The 24,758-nt window shown below is 42.0% G+C and overlaps 1 protein-coding gene across 3 annotated transcripts; it reads right to left on the reverse strand.

Moving 5' to 3' along the window:
- Window positions 1–898: 898 nt before the first annotated feature.
- ELK4 (ETS transcription factor ELK4) lies at window positions 899–24,075 on the reverse strand. Of its 3 annotated transcripts, XR_007244591.1 has the most exons (6): window positions 23,856–24,075; window positions 17,875–18,090; window positions 14,504–15,397; window positions 12,286–12,402; window positions 10,081–10,350; window positions 8,405–8,429 (listed from the first exon to the last, which is right to left on the reverse strand). XR_007244591.1 is itself a non-coding variant. In XM_048497397.1 (5 exons), the coding sequence occupies exons 2-5, from the start codon at window positions 18,079–18,081 to the stop codon at window positions 10,252–10,254; spliced, it is 1,317 nt and encodes a 438-aa protein (XP_048353354.1). In that variant the 5' UTR covers window positions 18,082–18,090; window positions 23,856–24,075; the 3' UTR covers window positions 899–10,251. The 3 variants fall into 3 exon arrangements, 2 of the variants coding, with proteins under 2 accessions (XP_048353354.1, XP_048353355.1); XM_048497397.1 differs by having other exon boundaries at window positions 899–10,350; XM_048497398.1 differs by lacking the exon at window positions 23,856–24,075 and adding an exon at window positions 19,237–19,413 and having other exon boundaries at window positions 899–10,350.
- Window positions 24,076–24,758: the final 683 nt, after the last annotated feature.

The following is a 24,758-nucleotide window of genomic DNA, read 5'->3' on the forward strand; positions in this document are numbered from 1 at the left end:
AGGTGCCATGAGAAGACAAGCAATGTAATAGCTGTGGAGTGTTGGGAGAGGGAGGAGATGTTGAGAGTTCTGACTGGAACCTCCCAGAGTTTTTAAGTAGTGATATAAGCTGGTTCAGTTATTTCCCACCCAAGCCATTTTTGCTAAGGTTGAACTAACACACATAAAACTGCCTTTTTTTCCAACTAAAAACAATAAAGTTCCAACGAGCAACCCTATGTGGTTCCTAACTCATTGCTGCTAAATGCTGGACAGATCCAATCATACATCCTCTAGCGTTTCTTCAATATGACACTAGGAGTTGCAGTTACCTACAACAATGTGCTATATGCGTGCACACCTAGATATTGATACTGTCAGTTCGGGTAGCATTGATTCATAGTGAGAGAGGACTGTTGGATTCAACACTCACAGCACGATCAAAAGCTGGCTGAGATAGTCTTTTGTTCACCACACTGCATATGGTCCCACTCAACAAGGGAAACTGTCCACAGTACTGTATGAAGCAACCGTGCAGCTCATCCCTACTAGATCACTGCACATGAGTCTTTCACATTCGTTTCGGCTGTCAGATCATTGAAAGGTAAAAAGGAAACCCATAAAAAGGTACAGGGTTCTGCTCTTTCTAAAGCAAGTTTCTGAAACTGTATCAGGAGGCCACTAAAATATTTTTAGCTTGCAGGACTCTCAGATGATACTTGCATAAAGCAAGAATAGTGCTGGACTATAAACATGCATCACTTTTCCAGTCTTCAAGTACAGTCCCGTCACTGACTATAGGCAGAAGGTGACACTGAACACCTGTTAATTTATTTTGAGAAGATTTTAACTATACAAAGTACTATGTTGTATGGCAACTACTTCTACTGCAGAAGAGAAGCCTAGTTAAGATAAAGAGTTTTGATAAAAATATTTATTTAAAAAAATACAATTGTTTTGCAAGTTTGGTTGCACATCCTTATTGACATAATTTGCTACAAGGTTTAAAGTCAATTGCATTATTATGCAAAGCAAATCCCGCTGTTCTTACCATGTTTAACATTCCCTCCCCCCACTTAAAAAACCTCTTAAAAAAGAAAGATTGATATAACTTTTTTTTGCACAGAAAAACTAAGCAATAGAAAAAGTCACCTGATTTCTCAGGAAAGACCTTCATTATGTTTAGATGTTAAAACAAACACCCAATACATCCCCCTCTGACAGCAAGCCACTCCAGCAAATGTCATTACCATGCAACCCATGTATACTTTAAGACTAACTCTGGACAATTCTTGGTCAAATCTGACACACGCTGGTAAATGAAACTTTCTAAAGAAGCACATTTCTCTGTCTAAACAGCATCACAACATTATGAAGGTCTCCCTAATATGTTACCCAGAGGTGATTACAGTCCAACAGAATTAACAACATTGGCAATACTTAAAACTTTGGCTACTTATACAATTGCATTACATACTAGCCCTGTTCACAAATTACAATGAGCATATATCCAATCTGTGAACAGCATAAACCTGGTATTCCTTATGCATCTGTTGATTAATTTTCCTGTTACAGTCGATATTGGTGTAACTAAACATGTGATTTAAATCCCACATTTATCCAGGTCCTGGTCCCTGGTTTCGTTCGTGAAGCAAATGCACACTGGCTTTCCTTACAAACAGATGAACATGTGTTCACTGTAACATGTGAACAGTGCTACTGGCATTATTTTCACACAATGGCATTAGCATACTGGATATATAAAAGATACAGAATTTAATGGGGGTTTTTTAAGGGAATGAAATTCCAAGAAGCTACTTTTCTCCACCTAACCTCACAACTGTTGTAGCAGTAGGCTAAATACTGTCATACATTAAGAAATCCCAATTAGGCCGACTGCCAAATCCTCAGAAAGTGCACATACCATTTTTGCAAGTATACAAGGAAGCACATGAATTGCATGCATTTTCCCATGATGTTCCAAATTCTCCCCTTGGATATGGCAGACTGCACAAATGCTACAAACCCAAAGCAGCCAAGTACTTGCCCCCAGGTGTAAGATGTAGGATGGAATAAGCTTGACCCTGTTTCCTTTGCAAAGGTGAGTGAAATAGCCCTGAGAAGAGGGGTAGAGAATTACAGCTGCAGGGAGGGGAGGGGGCTGGGGGCCTTCTCTTTCCCTTTTGCCAGTCTGATGGATGAGTGGCTCTTTGCAGTAGAATCAGTCAAAGGGCCCAGCAAAGGCCAGTTCCATTGCTCTTTCCTGCACCAACCAGTTAGTCCATCTCCAGTTACATAGAAGGTGAACAGTCAACTCAAATCAACACTAGGAAAAAGCAGGCACTTCTCCTAGGAAACTTTCCAAGAAAAGGGAGGACCAATGATAAGGATATTAGATTAATATCAAGATGACAATGTATTGTCGAAGGCTTTCATGGCCAGTATCACTGGGGTGTTGTGTGTTATCTGGGCTGTATGGCTGTGTTCTAGCAGAATCCATGCTTTACTACCATCAGATATTCTGAAGATACCAGTCACAGATGCAGGCGAAACGTTAGGAGAAAATGCTACTAGAACACGGCCATACAGCCCGGAAAACACACAACACCCCATCAAGATGACAGTTGCAAACTCACGACTTGCCCCAGCTGTACCAGTCCAATGCCAGAACAGGCAACTGACTGAGTAGAGGGATTTAGGAGGACATATCATTTCTGAACAACAATGATCAAAGAGCTCCATCCACTGAAATCCTGTTAAGTCATATATGTATATTGTGTACAACCTGCTCATTGCTCCCCACCTTCCAAGGGACTTCAACTAAATGGTGCCTGTGTCAGCTAACAGAAGAGTCAGTTGGTCAACGTTCTGGCAGAATCCATTACTAGTATTTTAGGGTAATAACAGGCAATTCACTTGCCCCTTACTTACAGTTTGTTGGTTGCTACCATTCTATGAGAATTTTCCTGCATTGCAATATTTAGATCAAACAATGTTGGTTGTGGTTCTCCCCCTCCCCTACAACCCCCAGAATTCCCTTGCTTAAAAGATGCACGGAATGCTAAACATGAATACAAATATAGCTAACAAAAGCATCAAGTATGCTACTGTATCCATCACAAGCACTGTGGCGTACATAAGGCCATTTGGTAACACTGCAGCAAAAATACAAATGATATTTCAAAATTTCTTTAAAAACGAGACATTCCATATAAGGTTTACAAAGCATTTATATTTTTCTCATCTTCTACCTAATAGATAAAAATCTGTGCAACTGAACAGCAAGACTGAAAGTCAACAACTTTAAAGCACAGTTTCCAAACAGACAAGCAAAAGAAAACCCTCCTGGCTCCGCAGACCTGGTAGCAAACTTGTATATTCGGACCCCACCCCAAGTAACTACACAAACCAAGCAAATTCTGAAACCTCCCATGGGTGAGGACAGCCTGAAGGGAAATGCTTCCAGTTATTAATATGGTGCTCTTTTAGAGTACTGCTCAATAATCACCTGTGAAAAGTCCTAGAAGAACAAATTCCTATTAGTATTTGCTTCTTTGTCAGCATCTCTGAACTTAAACATCTTGGTTACACAGCACTTTGGAATTCACCCATTACAAAGAAATTCAGTCTGACTTGATCTGTCTTACTGACATGTAAAAATTAAATGTTTGCCCAAATTACTATTCATGGGACTTGGAAAAGTAAACAACCTTACTTTGACAGCTAGGTTACCCTTGTCAGAAAGAGGCAGACTAGTTATGTGTTAAACAATAAGCCCAAGTCCATGAACAGAAGAACTTATCAGCAAACAGTTTTAAAATGATGTCTAATGAAGTACAGACAGCATAATGAGACATGGCAGATATATACAAAACATCCTCAAAATGCAAGAACTTTCAAAAGCTGCAAAAAAACAATGAATTCAATTCAGATGCCCAACTATGTTATATGTATCTGTAGAGCATTGCCTTGATAGTTTGTTTTCTTTAGACCACTGATTAGTTTCAGCTTAGATTTAGTGGAACTGAAAGGGGGGGGGGGGGGAGGGAGCATGCACTAGCAAACAACAGCCAAAGACTCATGTTCCATGTGCCAGAATTCAATCCTGATACCGTTATGGAAAGCAGCTTTTGAAACTAGAGGAGAGTTTCAAAAGCAGTCTGAGATGGGTGGATGATCTATTTAAAACAAAAAATAAGCACCATCCTCTCCCCCGGCTACAGATAAGATCGCTGTCTAAGCCTAAGCATCTTTAGATCCATCTGCATGATTCCACTAAAGACAGAGGGCCATTTACACACTCTAGCCACAAGACCCCATCTCAGGCATTCTGGGGAAATGCGATTTGATGAAAAACAAGCTTTACGGAATCTCATTTAAGTGCCATTAAATGGGATGGGATGAAGAGAACCTCACCAAAGAATCACTTGGGCTATAAAGTGCAAACGTTTACACAGCATATCTTCCTGCCACAGTATGTGAAGGTTACTTGGCCAGACTTCTCCAGCAAAGGCACCTCCACAAGCACAAGAACAGTCCATCTTCAGAAATGTGTAACAGCAGTGCCTACCTCTTCAAACTCCTAGAACCTCTTTGGGAAGGGAGTGTTGGAAAAGTAGAAAGGAATTGGCCCACAGAAACCAATACCACTAATGGAAGCTCCAATGAGATCAGAACTGACAGAGAAATGACAAGCACAGTTGGTGGAAAGAATTCTTGTTCTTTTAGAAGAAGCACCAAAGATCAGTTAAAAAGTCCATTGCAGGTTGGATTCGGTAATTGCCTGTGCTTCTCCTTCACACTACTTAAAAGTTAATCATGTGCCAAGCAACCAAAATTTCCGCCTGGACAATTAGGGACTCTTGCTTTGTGGCCATCAGCAGCCAAAAAAAGAATATCCATGCAGTTTAAATGAGGAACCAAAGATAACAACCAAGGGAATGCACCTTGCACACTCAAGTTACTTCACTCCAAGAGACGATGATTTAAGGAAAGAGCCTCTGAAACAGTCAGACATATATACTTAGTCCTGAATGAGTCCAATAGAGGAAAATGACGGCCAAAAGAAAAAGGGAAGAATCAAGAATACAAACATCTTGGTCACAAGACAGTAGGAATCTACATTCTCCCTTTTGAATGACCATGAGAGAACGAGAGAGAGATCTGTGACATCTGTGGCAAGATCAATACCCTTTTTAAAAGGATCAGCATTTTTTTGCCCTTCAGCAGCTGCCATATTACATAAGCTTATTTGGAAATACACCACACTGAAAACAGTTACAACTTCTGAGTATTCACAGAACAGAACTGCAAATCTCTCCTCTCTCTGGTTCCCAGGCCAAAACCTCAAAGAAGCACCAACCTGGAGCAAACCTGCTAGATTTTCCTTGTTTACATGATTTGCCCTAAACACAGAATTTCATTATTTTAATAGTATTTGCCCTGACTCAAACCTAGCAAGGGTAGTACTAATACAATGGTGTCAACAATGACAATTTACTGTCAAGTCTACATTAAAATTCTCTCCCCATTCAGGGACTCTGCTGACACCAACCAAGATATCATATTTTGATACAACAGGTGAACAATATTAACATACAAAAATGAAATAAAATAATAAAACTATAACCCAAACTGATAAATGATTTGGATATCCCACAGATTGTCCAAGCTGAATTATGAGGTAAAGAACAATTAGACACCAATTCATACAAGGACATCAGATTATTATTTTAGCCAGTCAAGCTCAAATTCCCAACTTGATGAGTGACCTCAGGTTACGCACAGATTCTCAGCCTAATTTACCACAGAGTTGGTGTGAGGACAAAATGGAGAATTTTGTAAGCCACTTTGGGTCCTCATTGAGGAGAAAAGCAGAGTCTAAATGAATTAAAATTAAAAAAATACAACCAACCCTATGCACAAGCATAGAACTGACCCCTTAAGTTAAATCAGGAGCTTAACTTAGAACACAGGGAGCCAAGCGCTTCAGAAATACTTTCATATAAAAAAGTGATTGTTGTTTATAAAAGGTAATGTACTGAAAGGAATATGTATACAAGTGAATGAGATCTGTTGATCCCTGGGTTTGATTGAAACACAGACACAGAATAATCTATATTCATAATAGCCTCTAAGAAGCTGCAGCACTGAAACTGAGAGAAAGGGCAGAGATCCAACTTGACAGTCATTTCTGGGGAAAGACTCAGTAGACAGACAGAGCAAATGCATCCCAATTATTCCACAGAACACTCTGCAGCCATAGCAAGCTTTTCTCACCCACCTCTCTTGCTCAGGATATGCAGGATCCCAGAGTACACAGGGCTACAGCATGTATCTTTGCTCCTCAGTCTTTTGCTTGCTATGCAGCTTGTCACAGAAAACCTTCCTAAAGGAAAACACTTTCCACCAAAGAGGGAATTCCAGAGCAACAAACCACTGGTTGCATTTTCATTTTGCAGTACATCTTCATCAAGGAAAGCAAAGAGGCTGGGGTTCAAAGGTACACAGGAGCCACATAGCTCAACCACTCTGTGTGAGATGCCTTTCCGGGATGCAGGGAACTGCCATCCTGAAGAAGGGATACGAGTCTGGCACCTACTCTTCTCTTTGGATCAAGGCTGGATTTAAGGTCAGCCCACAAGAACCTTCCCTTCCCATCCTCTGTCCTCTTAAAGGCAGAGTTTCAAGTTGCAACCATTTCCTATTCTTCTCCCCACCTTTCTACTCCCGGTCACCCATCTGGAGGATAGTGGGACATGATCTTCTCACTGAGAACAGACATTACATACAGAGAAAGAGACATACAGAAAATTACATGTTCTGATTCAGAGAGCAGGACAGAAGCTAGGAAGGATAGCATAGGGCGTTTCCCCACTCAGAAGGATTCCCCCCTATGCCGCGCGCTGCTCTCATCCCTGGCGCGCGCCCGGGCGTCCCCACGTCATCAAAAGGCGCCATTTTCTCCAGCGCCAGGGATGCGCTGTCGCCGCCCCTGTCATGGGGAGTGCAGGGGGACCCTGCGCTACTTGAGGAGAGTAGCGCGGGGCTTAAGGTAAGTGGGGAAAGGTCCATAGATTCCTGACTAGCCCAGGCCTTTTCCGGGCAGGCCAATAAAAGCGGGGGAAAGGCGGGTTACATGAACCCACCCTCGCCCCACCCCTTCGCACAGCTGCAGATGGGAGTTGGGGAAGGAGGTTTCAAGAATCATGTGATGTGCAATTCTCTTGTTTTAACGTGGCTCATGTGCGATTCTTGAAAAACCCAGGTTGGGGGGAAAACACGGAGCGGATCCACATTACGATCAAAATCCTTGGGAAAACCCCCCCCACACACACACACACCCCTGGGTTTTTTACTGGGTTTATCCTGGTTTAATTGGTCCGTGCAGAAAGGGCCCCAGTTGAGCAAAAGCTTGAATCTCTGTAAAATATTTTAAATTGTTTTTTAAAGCAAGCTTTTATCCATTTAAAATACGGTGTCAGCAGACTTCTGAACAGAGGGGGTACCTTGCTCAAAGATTAAAGGGAGAGATCAAAAATCCAAAAGCAATTATTAAAACTGAGTGAAGACCTAAAGAAAAGTACTGAAAATTGGGAAAGAGAAAATGGTTCTGATTTCCTCATCAACGACAAAAGGTTTTAAGAATCCACAGCCCATCAGTTGGAACATCACAAGCTTAAAAAAAATCACATGTATTATCTAAAAATACTATGCAGATGTTTCACATATGGCATAAGAACAATATTTGAATAAATATAACCAAGATTTTCCTCACTGGTGGAAGAAAAGTGAAGCAAAAACCTGTAAAAACAATTTAATTGCTTCTAGTGCTCAAGGAAGAATTTTAAAGTAACATACTTGGTTTAAAATCTGTGACCTGATACACATGTCAAAAGCAGCCAGTCTAGAGAGTTGTGAAAAGATGTCTTTTGCCTTAATGCATACATGAGGACATTACTAAAAAAGAATCTGAAAGATTTCTCCTGAAGAAGCTGAACACAAAATGCATAGGGGTTGCAAAAAATATTAAAGAATTTGTTTCCCTCTGCACCATTTGTTTCCCTGCCTTCGATGTTGCATTTGAGCCAGATGCCAACTCAAGAACGAAAAAAACTTCTTTTCATTTACTACTGACAGCTATTTTTATGGACAGTTACATCAAAAAGCAATTGAAACACTGCACGTTCAATTTAGGCACAACTGGAATGGGCCTTTAAAACCATTAAATAATGGTTGGACAGCTGGAAAAGGAATCAGCAATGTGCCCCTGGCAACGCCTGTGCAGGCCATGTCTGCCTTGGGCTTTCATCCGTAAGCACACATTCTTTTCTTCCAACCAGACTTTTGAATAGGACTGTTTCTGGAAGGAGAGTCTTCTCCTTACCTGAAATTGCATCTGAAAGTGACTGTTACAGTTCTATCTGGACAGGTGGGTTACCCATCAAAAGCTAAAAAGAAAAGCAAAACGATCAAGTTGCTTTTCTGATGTTTATCTTAATTGGTAAACAAATCTACTTGCAGCTACAAGACTTAAGGTGTAATTCAAAAATTATAGCAGCTGTTCCCAGAATTCAAGTGCTGTGTCCAGAACTACAGTGGTTCCCAGAACATCTGCTTCTACTGCCTATGCACACAAGACGCAAGCAAGCTTGCCATTTCTAGTTAAGGAAGAAAGACTTGCCCAGCATTGACTCAGACTAATTTTACATGCCAATTACATGAGTGTCTGAACTGCCACCACAGTTCAGTGAAGTTAAGTGCTGTCTTAAGGCTATTTAAAGCTGCACCTGACAATCAAGAGCTCATGTCAACCTTCCACCCACATCCTTCTCATGTAACAAGAAACTCTCCCAATAACTTCATGTTATTTTTAGTTTTAGGAGTTTTATATGCCCCAGACTGCAGCCCAGATCTCTCTTTGATTCAAAGAGACCTTTGCTAGTCTACTGTTATCAAGAGCCAGAAGAACAAAATCCTCCCCAGTGGGTACCTTACTTGCTGGTGGGGTGGAGGGGAACAAAGCACAAGTGCTCATTTCCCTGATGTCAGGTCCACATACAATATTCTCAAAAAGCCAGGCGATGCTACATAATGCCTGAAAAATTTGGGCTCATTCCTCCATGGCCGCAAAGCACCCACGACAGGGATCTTCAGCTACTAGGATTTATTTAAGGTCAGAGTGGCTCTGCTAAATATCAGAGAGGAGTATTATTGCCTGCCAAGTGCTATCAAATATTTTTAGAATACTAAAGAAATTTGTTCCATGGTCTACGCAAAGATTTACTGTTCCAGCTCACTGAATCATGTATAGTTCTTGGGAGATGACCAAATCTTTTGTTATAGCACACAACACTAGATATTATTTACCTATATGTACCACCCTGAAAAGATTGTCTGATTCTCTCCTATACCACCATAAATGTCTCCATCCCAGGAACTATATTCTTGTAGTATTAATACACATCGTCAATCGTAAAAGCAAGACCATTTAAAACAGACACTATTTCCCAAAACTATCTTGGAATGCCAGCTTCCAAAGAAGATTAAGATTTTCAAATCAAACAGTCAATGACCAGCCAAAGGGAAGGTTTTGTCTGCTGCAAGCAACACAGATTCAACTCCTGATTCGAAAGAAACACTCCCTTTCGCCAAGCCAAAGTCTCACTAAGCCACAGGTGAACAACACATGTAGCCTGGGGGAGCCATGTTGCGCATTCCACCATTCTTTCTTCTGAGGCTGATGGGGGGGAGGTATCCACACAGCAGCATTCCAACCCACTCCGTAGGAACTGCTTAATGCTTTGTTACCACGGGATACAGTTACAAAGTTCCCCTCCCCTGGGGTGAGGGGTCAGCTGTTCTCTGGGAAGCCAGCTGGCACTCTGTTCCACCCATTTCCCCTTTAGCAAGCAGTACTGGGCCATAATGGATCCAAGCGATATGACAGGATGAACCGCTTACCTCCAGTCAAGATCCTTTAGAGCCCATGTAACTGCTTCAGTTGTGTGCACTTCTGCAATAAGCTAAAATAACCAGAGGAGAGTAAAAGATGGCAGAGATAAGACTCCAATTAAGGCGTTTTGACATGAATTCCCTCACCTCTTGAAGGAAACTTTTGCAAAGGCATTTGTTCAGGGAGTAGTAAAAATCAAATCAGCTCAGTGGAACTGAACGCACTCCTTAAAGATGACTGCATCACTTTTGATCGAGACCTTGGATTCCTGCAAGAAGCTTCAAGTTCTTTTTCCTGCATAAACTGGCCTGGTTTCACTATGTCTTCTGCAAATCTGGTGAGAAAGGCCCAGGAGTAGAGGGCCCATCCATTCCTGACACAGTAAACGGTCCATGAGTGTTCAGCACCGATGGAAACTATAAAATACAAACAAGATGTTAAGATAGTAAAAGACTTTGTTTGCTTTGGTATTTATTCTGGTCACTGATGGTTCATTATACCAAGGTCATTATATCATTCAAAGGTATTACACATTTTCTAAGTTCTCATTTTTTCATCTGCGCTGCTGGTGGGCAGAATATGGATCAATTTCACAGTCCTATTTCTGAGGAAGAACAGTCAGAAGGGGATTGTCTTTCGGTTCAACATTCAAGCTATTAAATAATCTTTATCAAAGTACTCCAATACCTCAAAGGTCCTGGAAATTTTTTTAAAAAAAATTACCATATTCTAGCCTCTTCACAGAGCTGCTTTTAACCATATGATTACTGAAGTAAAGGCCAATCCAGATTAATTTGTCTACTTACTTATAACGTTTTCCCTTTCTCTTTTCACTTGAGACCAAATGAATTCTGAAAATCTTTATTTCGCTTCTAACACACACACAAAAGTGTGCGTGTGTATACATATATGCTTCTACAGCTGATTATATACACAAATTAAAGACATATGGTGGGGCAGTGAAACCAGCATCTCTCCCCCATTGCTGAGTCAGTATGAGACAACTTGGCTATGGCAACAGCTATGTCACCCCTGAGCAGCTCCCGGGATCAATCGTTGTCACGCCTGGAGTGGCTCCCAACATCTACTGCCACCATAGCCAGCTTCTAAAGCTCTGCAGCAACTGCTGCCAGATTTTGCCGCAGCAAAGTAAGACAATGCTTTTTAAACATTTCATGTTAATTGAGGGGCAACTGAAACACTTCAGATTTTTCTGCACACCTGGAGGATCCCCCAAGTTTGCAGAAAAAATTGTTCAGCATCTGTGTGGCCCCAATCTGTGGACTTAGATACCCGGAAATGGGGGTCACACATTGCTATTAGATATACAGACACTCATTCCCATTAATATATGATCTCTAAGCATTCTATAATTTTAAAAGCTTGGGATATCTAATACAAAATTACATCACAGTTTAGAGGTATAAGAAAGAGGTGCTAAGGGAAACACTCTAAATTTCAGTGGCAACACAAATGATAGACAAGTTTCTGAGCTGCTCTAGCAATCAGATGTTACTTCGGAGAAAAATATTTTTATAAAATTGCCTACACTTTTCACTTGTCTCTGGTAACCTGGAAGAATATGGCAAAATTTCAGAAAGATACTGAGTAACAGAAGCCAATGCCCACCACACTGAACAAAAACATTGCCTCTGATTTAACATGTCAATATATTGTGAACGAGGAACCTCCAGAACAATCATGCACCAAAACTACAGCAAAGAAGCTACAGAATATTATAATCAAATGTCTCTTTACAAGTAAAACAGGGCAGGTGGATTGTTCCTTGGCTGAGAGTTTGAACGAGGAATATTATCCTTATCCTTAAAGACTTACCTTTAAGGAAAGGCTAAACTACTAGGTAGGTGCTTGTGACTGGCAGGGGTGCAAAAATCCGGGCCCCAGTTGTCACTGGTACCTTAGAGGATTTATGTCAGCAAATAGCTCCAGAACTGCTAAAGAGAGGAGGAGAACCTCACAAGCATGTTTTCCTTACTTTCTTCACTGCAGTCATTCATTAGAGAAAGGGCAAAAAGGTAGACGCTCTGATTACCAGGTTGTGTTGAACTTCAGCCCTTCTCAAAGCAACATACTGCCTGGAAGAAAAGGGGTGGGGAAACTAGGGGAGAACAGGTCACCCTGAGGCATTCTGAGCAGAATTTCTCTTCTCACTATAATTCTCAGTTCTCCACCTCTCGCCTTCCAAGGGGGCTCTTAAAAATGCATCCCTGGCTGCTAATAATTTATACCTTAAACAAATAAACTATTCGTATTTAAGTGAAATATCAGCTTTCACCAAATCCTGATGAAGAGTGAACAGAATTCTTCTTACTGCTCTTTTAGGCACTTACCTGGAAAAGGGTGTTAGCACCTTGCAATCTTGCTGGGCTGAGGGGAGCAACTGGGCTGAGGGTGCTCCAGAAATGGATACTGGACAGCAAGGGGCTTGGGGTCAGCAAAATAGGTGTCTGTGAGACATACAGAACAATGTCACAAAACCAGTTGAGTGTGCAAAACACCTTAAGTTCCCATTAATGTCAATACAATTTAACATGGTTGACCCAGAATACAAATTTTAGTAACGGGACCAGCTACCCATAGTTGCAGGTCACCAGACTCGCAAAACCGTCCCTTCGAATGACTGATTTCATGTGCACAAACTCTAAAGGAAAATGGTAGCTGTGTGGAACAGAGAAAAACAAAGATGACAGACAACCTGGGTTGAATTAGTTCCCAATGTCCACATTCCATCCGTGCCACATTTGAGTAAGAATATTCTAGTCTTAACTCACATGAAAGTATTACAAAGATGAAAACCTGACACTACAAAGAACTGGGAATGGATGCTCAGACTTTTTCCGGGGGCAGTAAGAGGAGTATCTCTATTTCAGACTCCCATCCTCCTCCTATGAAAAAAAGCTTACAATCTTTACACTATTCAGGCAACGTTAAGGAACCATACTGAAGGAAGTGAACAGTATGCAATGGCTGAGTTCAGCATGCTTTAAAAAAGGAAAATGGTGCCCTTGACAGAGACAAGCATAAACCACAATGAGGTGTGGACAACTTTCACGTAACTTCTTCTAACTCAAGTTGGGGAAAAACCACCAATGTATAGAAAGGAGCAGCTACGCACGTTTCTCATTTACTCACAATACATGCTGTAGATTCCCAGGTGTACACCTGGATTGAAATAGACCATTATACAAACATTCAGACATTATTTTTTTTAAACTTTTCTAAAGCAGTTATTAGTATACTCAAGGTCAATACAGACATAATATTCCCAGTTAATTATTATGTCATTATGTCTCTAATCAATTATTATGTCATTATGTCTCTAATCAACTAGAGATAACTGGAGACCTCCTAGGCCCAATTCTGAAATCTTCGTTTAACCTTCATTCAAGAGATGAAAAGGAACTCTCTCCAGAATCTAGCACACTTAACATAATAGTTAGCCAAAATTAGATATAGTAAGGGGAACTTCTACACCAGGGGTCTGCAACCTGCAGCTCTCCAGATGTTCATGGACTACAATTCCCATCAGCCCCTGCCTGCATGGCCAATTGGCCATGAACATCTGGAGAGCCACAGGTTGCAGACAGGTGTCCTATACCTTAGAAGGCAGGGAGTGAGTAGGGAGTGGGGATGCAATCCCCAAATCTGCTTCCAATTATGCAATCATGCTTAAAGAACTGGAAACACTTGTAGTTACCATTAGTGACAACATATCTTTAAAAACTCAATCTTGAAAACCTGGATGTCTTGAAGGATTTTCTCCCTAGAATAGCATACCACAACTCCAGGCATTCTAGACCAGTGATGGTGAACCTTTTCGAGACGGAGTGCCCAAATTGCAACCCAAAACCCACTTATTTATTGCAAAATGCCAACACGGCAATTTAACCTGAATACTGAGGTTTTAGTCCTGCGTCCAACTGCCGCTCTGCTCTCCGCTGCTCCAGTGCCTCCACCCCACCCCACCCCACCCCACTGCCCTCCCCCAGCCTGCTCTAGCCTCCACCAAGTCCCGTGTGCACCGCTCTGCGCCTCTCCAGCACCTCCACCTCCTCTGCCCCCCCTCGGGCATCAGCCACCCAGAGCACAGGCACCAGGCCTGCCAGCTGAATCCTCCCTGCTCGCCGTGGGGCGTTGTGCCCAGCAGCCCAGGCCAGCCTAGATTTGTGTGTGTGTGGGGGTGATTTTCCGCCCCCCCCTCACATGATGAACTCTGTGCGCCTGTGCCCACAGAGAGGGCTCTGAGTGCCACCTCTGGCACTCGTGCCATAGGTTCGCCATCACTGTTCTAGACAGATTTCATCCCTCACCACCACTGGGTACAGACAATACAACCTTTTTAAAGAGAATAAAGAACACTGTACTGTTGACTATGTGTACCTGATCTCATGGAATTTAGGGCACATTTTCTTCCAGCTTCTTCAGTTATTGCACTCTTCCTTCCAAAAAATAGTTAGCATCACCTCTTTTTAGGAAGTCACTGAATCAACATTCATTTTTCTACCAAGCTTTTAGTATTGATTAAAAAGAGAGAGAATGGACGATTACCTGTGAAAAAAGTGCTGGTGTAAGAGAAGCAGTTGGGAGAGAAGGGCTTAGTATCCCCAGTGGACTTGGGTCACTGCCAGTAATGACCAGAGTGGGAGCTATTTCCAGCCCTTTGGGCTTTCTCATTCGGCTATGACAGAACTCTTTCTCCTGCACTGATGAACTCTGTCCTTTGGATTCCAGAGCTCGAATCAGAGAATGTTCTGGCTGCTTGCAAGTCACCGATTCTATCTCTGTATCTATAATCAGATCAGAATTGGAACTTAAAGATGGCAAAGGTGACCTAGGGGGAGCCTGCAGAGATGGAGAACTGGAGGATGAAAGCGATGTAGATGTGATGTTGGCAGTTAAGTTTGACAAGGGTGCTGAAGTCTCAGCTGGAGCTACTTTGGGTGTCACTAAAGACTCCAGGGCTTGGAGAGTTTCATCTGAACTTGAAGGAAGAGGAGAAGCTGCTGATGTGGTAGAAGTCAGTTGAGTAGTAGAAGCAAGGGGAGAGACTGCAGGCTTTTTGGAGGACACAGTCACAAATTTTATGACTGAGGGTGTTGGATCCTGAGTTTTTTTCTCTGCCAGTTTCTCTATGGGGTTCTCCATTTTGATCGGTTTAAAGAGTTTTACACAAGAGGAGGAATTCAGAGAGTTCAACGTAAATGATGAATATAGTCCTGAGTGGATATAATCGTTGCGGCCAGAGGACTTTGCACAGGACTGAGCCTTCTCCTTTCCACAGTTCTCTGTGTCCTTTGTACCATTACTGGCATCTATCAAGCCAGCCTGCAAGTCTGCATCACCCTCAGTCCTGCCAACTGCTAATGGATCCATGTTGAGAATCTCTGGATAAGACACAAATTTGTAAACAAACTTCTGACCATTAACTTTCTTGATGATATTCTGTGGAAACAAAAATTCAAAGGGGGGTGGGGTGGAGAGAGATAGAGAGAGAGATCAGCTAACCTTCCCATTTGCTTCAATAAGGAAATAGTACTTACAATGAGTCAAGTAAACAACAAATGTATTTGTGATCCTCATATTTTATAGCAAGCTTAGTGGAGGTTCCCAGGAATCACTGCATCACAAGATCTTCCATCACTGAGGGTCCAACCAGTTAAAGAAAACTTTATAATTTCTCTCAAGTTTCACCATGTTGAAAATCACATCCATGACCAAAACAGGAAACAATGGGCCCAAAGTTACACAACAATTTAAATTAAATAACACTTCATTATAATGCGCATTGATTTACTCCTGTTTAAGACCACTGAAATCAGTCATCTTAGACTGGACTAACTCCATGTAACTGATAATCTGCTGCCCCCACAGTTTAAGACCTTGATGCTGAAGGCAATGAAACTTAAGGCCAAAATTCCACAAAGCAGGCACGACATTCACATCAATGGGCACACAGTGTTACAGCACCAAGGTTAAGCATTTGAATGAGAAAAAAATTATGCAACATTTTAACACAGAAGAAACGAGCAAGTCACTGAAACACCTTGGAGAACAGCATGAACTGCAGTCATTTCAATGCCTCTGAGGAATAGTTGGTGGCACCAGCTTTTTTCTGTACTTGCAGAAGTGCTGTTCTAAAGCATGACTTGTGTTGTGCAGTTATATAAAACCAAGCCAGACATCATATTAGGTCAACAGAGATGATGATCATCATGCCACTCAGAACCAACTATATTATTTCTAGAACAGTTTTTGTTCATACACCCACACACAAGGATAGTTACAAAACAAGCCATTCTCAAGAGGCCACGTGTATTGCAGCTCCTGGAAAACATTGCACAAGCTATTTCTGACTATTTCTGATTTATAAAGAAATAATGCGGTGTCCTTGTGTGTGTGTGTGTAAAAGAAATGCTTTCATAAATACTCCAAGCCTCTGTGGTATAACAGTTAGAGAAGGGGTATCCAACTCTGGCGCTTCAGATGTTCACAGACTACAATTCCCATCAGCCTCTGCTAGCATGGCCAGGGGCTGATGGGAACTGTAGTCCATGAACATCTGAAGCACCAGTTGGACACCCCTGAGTTAGAGCATCATAGGAGGAGTGGACAAAACAGATTCAACTTCCTTTCAGAAATGGTGCTCACTAGGAGACCTTGTTCTAGACACACACACTGAGCCCAAGCCATCTCACAGGACTGTTGTGCTTATAAAATGAAGGAAGGGAAGAACCATTGGTCATCCTTAACAATTTGGAGGAAGGGTGAGATTTTTAAAAATGTGAGAGCTGTAGTAACGTTCTGGAGGAGGAACACAAATATACTTGGAATAAATGGCCAAGAAGAACAGTAGGGGGCCACAAAGCTTCAAAAGTAAATCAGATCTTTTTAAAATAAAGTCAAATTCACAACACAATGTGCTGCCATTCTTGACTTGCATTATTTTCAGTTGTTATATCTTCCCCAAACATGTATCTGCTTTTGGTGACTTAGCAGATACCTTTCATCAAAAGCCTCTAACAATGTGTTGTACATAATAATTATAAACTTTAATCTCTAAAATGAGTCTAAAGATATTCAAGCCTGGACAAATCACCATGGAAAGTGACTACTCTGATAGGAGGGGGATAAAATGAAAGAACAGGTAAGACACCCACTGTGCCATCCAAAGCAGAGTTACATCCTTCTAAACCCTTTCTAGTTTCAGCTGACTTAGAAAGGTATAAAGTGGTTTAGGATGGCACGGTCAAATGCCTGTAAACTTCATGCTGAATAATAAAGCAGAAACATGTACCATAAATGGTATAGGGAGCAAGAAATTCTTGGCACTGGTTTTATGCCTAATAAAGGTTTTGGATTTGGAAGAAAAAATAACAGTCAATTGACACACATCCACTAAAGCGCTGAAGTACATAAGAACAAGCCAGCTGGATCAGACCAGGGTCCATCTAGTCCAGCACTCTGCTACTCGCAGTGGCCCACCAGGTGCCTTTGGGAGCTCACATGCAGGATGTGAAAGCAATGGCCTTCTGCGGCTGTTGCTCCTGAGCACCTGGTCTGCTAAGGCATTTGCAATCTCAGATCAAGGAGGATCAAGATTGGTAGCCATAGATCGACTTCTCCTCCATAAATCTGTCCAAGCCCTTTTTAAAGCTATCCAGGTTAGTGGCCATCACCACCTCCTGTGGCAGCATATTCCAAACACCAATCACACGTTGCGTGAAAAAATGTTTCCTTTTATTAGTTCTAATTTTTCCCCCAGCATTTGCATGCATTCTTCAGGCAGTAACATTTATATGCATTCTTCAGGCAGTGACATTGACACCTATGCAATTGTGAACAGGAAAAGGAGCAAAGCTCATTAGACACAGGCCAGCGAATAAGAGGCTTAAGGATTCGAGAGCTAAAGACAGTGTTACCTTCACATAATAGTATCTAAGTGCCCGGCTGAGTTTGTCATAGTTCATGCTAGGCTTGTTCTTCCGAATCCCCCAGAGGCGGGCTACCTCTTCTGCCTGCAGAAGTTTGAATTCTCCATCACCAGAGGTCCAGCAGATAATTTCCTTGTTCCGAGGCTCTTGGAGGAGTTGCAAAAGGAACTGCCACAATGTGATTGCACTGTCCATAGCAGTAAGCTGAAATTTAGAATGGAACAGAGAAGATCACTACAGACATCATGAGTAAGTGGTGCGGGGAGGGGAGACACATGGTAGTCTCTCCTGCTTCGAGGTGGGAAACAGGCAGTGCATTCGCAATCATTACTGCTACCAGATTAAAAGCACCTGCAGTTTAGAAGCCTTTATGCCCGTGGTGGTGAACCTTTGGCACTCCAGATGTTATGGACTACAATTCCCATGACCAATTGGCCATGCTGGCAGGGGCTGATGGAAATTGTAGTCCATAACATCTGGAGTGCCAAAGGTTCGCCACCACTGCTTTATGCTCTACCACTCTTTGTTTTTCCACGACGACTATATTTAATCTCATTTAACTTTTGAGAGACTCACATTCATTCACGAAATTTCTGTATAAAACACCCCTACTTCTGACAAGGCTCATAAGAAACTATGTCACTCTAGCAACCACATCTTCTCATCATTGATTAGAACACAAATAGAAAAGGGGGGGGTGGAGAGGTAGACTGAAACCGCTCTAGAAGTGCTACAATTATAAATGTACAAGTAACCACGATTTCAATTTAAGGAGGAAAAATATTACTTGTGCTGAAAAAGTCTCTCTATTCAAGGATTGACATCAATGTTTATCATTCAAATTCTGCTTCTAAATGAAGTCTCTATTACAGGTCATTTCTATTCACAAAGGAGAATGGAAGGAGCCACTGTTAAGGTCATTTCACATATATTCAAAAGTAACCCAGTTTTGCTACCAAGCACACATTCCACACATAGCCTCAGTGAATCCAGGTTTGCCACATTCAGTCCATATGTTAGGGGCACTTAAATCATCTTAGGCTTACATCTAAAACTGTAAATAAAATGGCCTTACACCTTCCTCTGTGCATTCAAATCCGCCTTTGTACTGAACAGTACAGGTGTGAAATTTTTCCATCCATGTCTAAAACTAAATGCTTAAAGGTATTCTTGCCTTGTTCAAAGAAGAGGCAAGTTGCAGCTAGGCTGCCATCCAAATGAACCCAGGAGTTTTGTTCCAGTGTTTATTTTTCAGTGAAATGCTATACCTAATGAACCTTGGAAGAGAGTTGTCTAGTTAGATGTCCAATTCAATAAAATAACAATATTATTAATGGAAGAAATACCCACCTAAGCAGGCAATGTCTCTTATTTTTTCTTTTGTGGAAATTCTCCAAACCAAGGACCAACCACAGGCTTTCTGCCAAATCCAGATTCCTCAAAACATGCACCTGGCTGCCAACACAGGAGCCAAAAGAAGATACAGTAACAGTAGAGGCTGTGGCAACAGGACTTGTCAGCTTTGCCACTTTGACAGATGGATGGAGCCTCAACGCCCCCCCCTCCCCCCCAAAAAAATATTTTGCCTGATGTGGCTGTGGAGAAACTGTATGTATTAGCCAAACCGTAGCCATTTTGAAATAGGCTTGTTACAGAAATGTGGTTCCCAAAATGATCTTGTCTTTTCTGGCCCTTCTCAGCTTGCTCGAGCTGACAGGGAATAGCTTCGTTAGCTAAAAGTCACTCACAGCCCAGCTGCGGGATGTTTTCCTTAACAGCTGAATTCCAACAGACACTTTGTAGTATCTGCACCTGGTAATGATTTTCTCACTAACTGTCTTTTAATTGGCACTGAAATGTGATTGGTTCACTTGTGCCACCTGATTTGGAGTTTGTCTATAGTTGTTCTTTCAATATTCAAACAACTTTTTTTCTTCCATCTACCTCAGATATGACGCTGCTGCTATCTCGGCCAGATAATGTGCTGTAGCAACTTTCTATTTTTTTTCTTTGCTTGCTTCTTTTGAAATTAAGGCTACGCTGTACCAGGGATATTTTTAATATCATTTTAATTTCAGCAATTAGATGGATGCTCCTGGCTTTGCTCCAACTGACTCTATGTGGATATTGCACTTGTCATTTCATTTGTTGAGCCTGAACTGTTACTCAATAAACCTTAAAAGATATTTTACTCATTTTGGCTTGGAGTGTGCGTGTGTTCAAACCAAATCCTGACCCACGTTGGGACGTGGCTAGTCCAGCTGTACCTCCACAGTGGCAAAAGCCATGGCTTCACCAGTTCTAAGTAAAAATGCAATTGCAGCCATTCTAGCACTAATATACCTACACAGGCACCTAGAAAGAGCCTTGTACAAAGAAAGAAACAGAAGTGGCCTACTCAAAAGAGATGTTGTAATGTAGATGGCTCTACAAAAGGATTGGCATGGTAATTTAAATAGGTCCCTCATTTCGTTCTAAGTTCAGGGAGGTTCTTTTTCTTTCAAAAAATGATCTCTATCATTTAATGAAATTTTGCCCAATGAACTAGACATTCAGGGGACTCAGCACACCCCGATATGTAGCATTAGCAGGACACCCATTTTGAACACCACACAGAGAGCCTAACTACACATTGCATGGTCATTGTGCACCCCATCAGGTCAATGCCAGTCAATCAGATGTGTACAAGGCTTTTCATGCTCAGAATTTACTTCCCAGTAGCACAGGGGCCTGGCTCAAATCAACAGGACTCAGGAGGACTCAAGGATAATGCAAGACACATCCTCCCTTTATTCATTTTTGTTGCTTTGGCATAGATTCATTTTAATCTTGACAATACAGTGATAGCAATATCACAACAAACTAGCTATCCAGCACAATTAATAAACCCCTAGCCCACTGACTGGATACTCTGGTCAGCTTCAGGAGGACAATTGAACTGAGATAAAATGGAGGTTATGCTCATTGGAAAGGTTGCTGCTTTAGTCTGGGGTTGTTCTTCCAACAACTGACAGAATCCAGTTGTCTTTGAAGAGCTCAGGAGTCAAATCACCCATTTCTTAGACCTCCCTCCCTCAGAGGAAAAGCAGGATATAATTAACAAATGCCAAAATTGGAAGAGAAGGTTGAGAAAAAGAAATGAAAAGTACATTCCCAAGTTGAACCCCTAGCCATCCAGTAGCATTTTATTTCTTTCTCGTTAACAGTTTCAACTATCTTTAGATGGAAAAGAAGTTCTAATATTTAAAATAAATTTTAAAACTCCTAGTCCATAATAGAAGTTACATTTTAAGCACATTTGAACATTTGCCCTTAACATATGAGAACCAAAGCAAAATCAGAAAGTATCTAGACATGCATCTTTGTTGTAGCTTAGGGAATTATGAGTATATGCTGCGAACTCATAATGGGAGAAAGGGCATGCTGATGTGCAGAGTTGATTACAAAGTGCTCCAATGACTCTCCAGAGATCAAAGTCCTGATGGGAACCACAAGACTTCAGTACTTTTAACAGCTGCTTTCATTTCCCAAGCTCCTAGTGTGCAGGCACACTCCCTTGTTCCCACCCATTTCAGGCCACAAAATGAAGCCCAAATGTTTTCATACAAATATCTTCAGCACTGACAGAAATCATACTTCATGTAACTGGTTTATAATTAAGCTTTCAGAAGCATGCCTGCAAAACCCTTTTAAGAGTACATGTCCTGCAAAGAGCACTTGGTTGAAAGTTTTTTCAGCGGGATAAGAACTGCCTCTTCTGCTGAAAATAAGAAAGCACACATGCTAGCATGCATCCCTGTGCCAGTCTGGAAGCGTCCAAAAATGTGTATTTTTTTCCCATCAGCTCCTACAAACCACAAAAACATCCTGCTATGTCCACCACTCATTGGTGCTCTCTCATCTCTCAGTCAGGACAGTAGCAAAAAGGTTACAAAGCTGGGGAAAATGACCCACCATAAACAAGGAGAGAAATGGGATATTTTAAAGTGATTATAAAGAACAGAGCTGAAGCAACTGAGTTCTACAGCAAACAGGAACAAGTGATGCCAAAGAGGAATAAGAAGGGAAACACAAAAATGAAGATCAGATGCTATCGGAATACACAAGATACAAAGAAAGGAAGGATCAGAAAGGGACAGGAGTGTGACGGGATTAAGTGGAAAGACGAACAGATTTTACAGTCTGAGTCAAGAAAGAAAAATGTCCCTTTCATATGGGCTCTTTAACCCACTTTGGCTTCTGAGGGTAAACAGAATTTTTAATAGATTTAATTACAAAACCAGCATTAAGCAATGAGGAATAACAAGTGTGATCTTGTATTGGCCCAGGCTACACTCCCTAAAGGAGCTCTGGTTTAACAAGGCTCTTCACTCAGCTACCACTTCACACCAGTTCAAATGAGGTTAAACTCCAGTTTGGATTCTCTAAAAGGAGGGCAATAAGCTTAATTCCTGCAGTGTTCATGTGATCAAGTACGGTTATCATCAAGACTAGAGAAGAATCTCCTGTCCCTTTAACATATGTTTTTCTTTCTTTTTTTGCAGTAAAATTATACCTGAATTATGACAACCCCAACACGTTTTCAAGGAAAGAAATATTCAGAGGGGGTTTCCTGCCTCTGTGTTGTAACCCTGGTATTCCTTGGAGGTTGTCATCCAAATACTTACCATAGTCGACCCTGCTTACCTTCTGAGATATTACGAGATCAGGCTAGCCAGATGCTATCCAGGTCAAGGCAACAGATGTTCAATGGAATGTTATTCACGGGGGAAAGTTACTTATCTCCATGCCACGAAAAGCAATTTCCACTCATTAAGCATATATTAAAGGGACAAGATGTTTTTTGGGGTGTTGTGTGGTTTCCGGGCTGTATGGCTGTGTTCTAGTAGCATTTTCTCCTGACATTTCGCCTGCATCTGTGGCTGGCAGCATCCTCTGAAGAGGCCAGCCACAGATGCAGGCAAAACGTCAGGAGAAAATGCTACTAGAACATGGCCAGACAGTTCGGAAACCACACAACACCCCAGTGTAAAAGCCTTCGACAAGACATTTTTTCTCTAAAATTGTTGACAACCATATTCTAAAAGTGTGTGCCCACCACAGAAAACATACTTGTTTTAAGAACCCCCATACACACACAACAAAAGAAAAAAAGAATCAAAGTTAGTAATAGCTCCACAGGATTCTTAATGTTATTCTCATGGAGAAAATGATATTCTCTGGTACCTATAACAAATAAACAGGACAGAATTTGATTGCTGCCCCTCAACGAAGCCTGCCAACAGCGACTGAATAAATGCATGAGAATGCAGCCTCAGGTACTGAAGAACTCTCACAGCAGTTAGTAGGGTTGAAATGTGGGGCAACTGGTAGATAGCAGTAGGCCTTTACAGCAACTTCTTGGACACTTCTGTACATAGTAAAAGGGAAACCTGACACTCAATACTACAGATTGGGAGTTCTACCCCAAGAAGATGCAGAGAAAGGGTAACCACTCCAAGAAATTCTGTCAAGTGTCTTGTTTAACCATAAACAATCCTAATCTCTTTCTGGCAAGTGACAACAGTAAGTACGATGTAAAGAATGAGCCATGTATATTAGCAGTACATTTATAGGCACAATATTAGTAAAATTATTGACAAAATAAAAGTTTGGGCAGAGCAGAAGAGAAAAAAAAACTACTAGAAAAAATGCAGACAGTAGCCTCAAACTGACACCAAAGGAGAACTGCTGTTATTCTGGAATGAACCGGGTCAAAGAAGAAAATAGTGCTTAATTCTAGCCGTCTCTCAGAACCCGGAATTTTTAATACACTCAAACCTAGAATACGAGAACTGATAAGTAACGGCTCCTGAGCGCGCGCAGAGTGCACTTCTGCTAGCCCACGAAGCTCACGTTTTGCGGGGAATTAGAGGCGTGGCAAGGAGGGGGACGGGGGACCCTCTACACGCCAGCAGTCCCGAACTCACCTAGGCGGAGTCTCGCCGTGCCAAACAGTTCCCGTGCAGCGGCAGGTGCTGAGCTCCCTGCCGGGTGTCGGCCTTTCATGACCCGGAACCTCTGCAGAGCCGCGGCGTTCGGGACGCCATCCCTTGGCGGCCAAAACCGAAACAGAGAAGCGCGTCACACTACGCGAGTCGCAGACCAGCCACTTTCTCCGTGACAGAGCGACTCCCCCGGCTCATTTCGGCCGCCGTACCTCACACTTCCGCCCCTTGCCCCAGGAAAAAGAGGACAGAATGGAGCGTGGAAGAACAAGCCAATGGAGATACGCTTAAAAATGAAATAATCCAATGAGAAGCTTCGTCCCACCTCTTGGCCGCAGGGCATTGTGGAGATTGGAGTTTTCAGTAGCAGGGAGGCTGGTAGCTTTTACAGGCCAGAGGCAAACAAAGCGTGTGGTTGTGTGGAATGCGGGTGTCTGGCGAGTCCCCAAAGCGGTTCACGATTTTGTTGCTCCGAGAAGCAACCTGCAGTCTACCTTTTACTCCCGGCAGAGGAAGGCGAGGAATGCCAGGAGACAAGTGGCTTGAGAGAATACATTTTATTCGTCAGAGATTCTAGTGGCAAACAGGAGAGGACTGGACTGACAAAGAAAGTTAACTTTTTTATGAGAAAGGGCTAAGAATACATCACTGTTCAAAACAAAACCATAAATTTCACATACGTCATAACGAAACTTTACACTTCAATATAGCACTTCCAATTAACCATCTAAGAGTTCTCTTCCATTCTGGCCATCTCAACCTTACCTAATATATCAAGTTTAGGGAATGTGGCTAAATCTCAGTGGGAGTCTTCAGGCAGGTTCCCAATTCTTCCTGGCCAACTAGGCTTTTTCTAGAACGCCGTGTGAAGCAGAGGCTTATCAA

This window comes from Sphaerodactylus townsendi, linkage group LG05, assembly GCF_021028975.2.
Source record: "Sphaerodactylus townsendi isolate TG3544 linkage group LG05, MPM_Stown_v2.3, whole genome shotgun sequence".
Lineage (NCBI taxonomy): Eukaryota > Metazoa > Chordata > Lepidosauria > Squamata > Sphaerodactylidae > Sphaerodactylus > Sphaerodactylus townsendi.

What these genes read in the sequence shown, in the direction of transcription:
- ELK4 (XM_048497397.1), bottom strand. Translation starts at nt 18,081, where the DNA reads ATGGACAGTGCAATCACATTGTGGCAGTTCCTTTTGCAACTCCTCCAA. An exon ending in CACCAGCACTTTTTTCACAG is followed by an intron (nt 12,403 to 14,503) that starts GTAATCGTCCAT and finishes TATGTCTCACAG; the next exon opens with ACACCTATTTTGCTGACCCC. An exon ending in GTGCTAACACCCTTTTCCAG is followed by an intron (nt 10,351 to 12,285) that starts GTAAGTGCCTAA and finishes TGTATTTTATAG; the next exon opens with TTTCCATCGGTGCTGAACAC.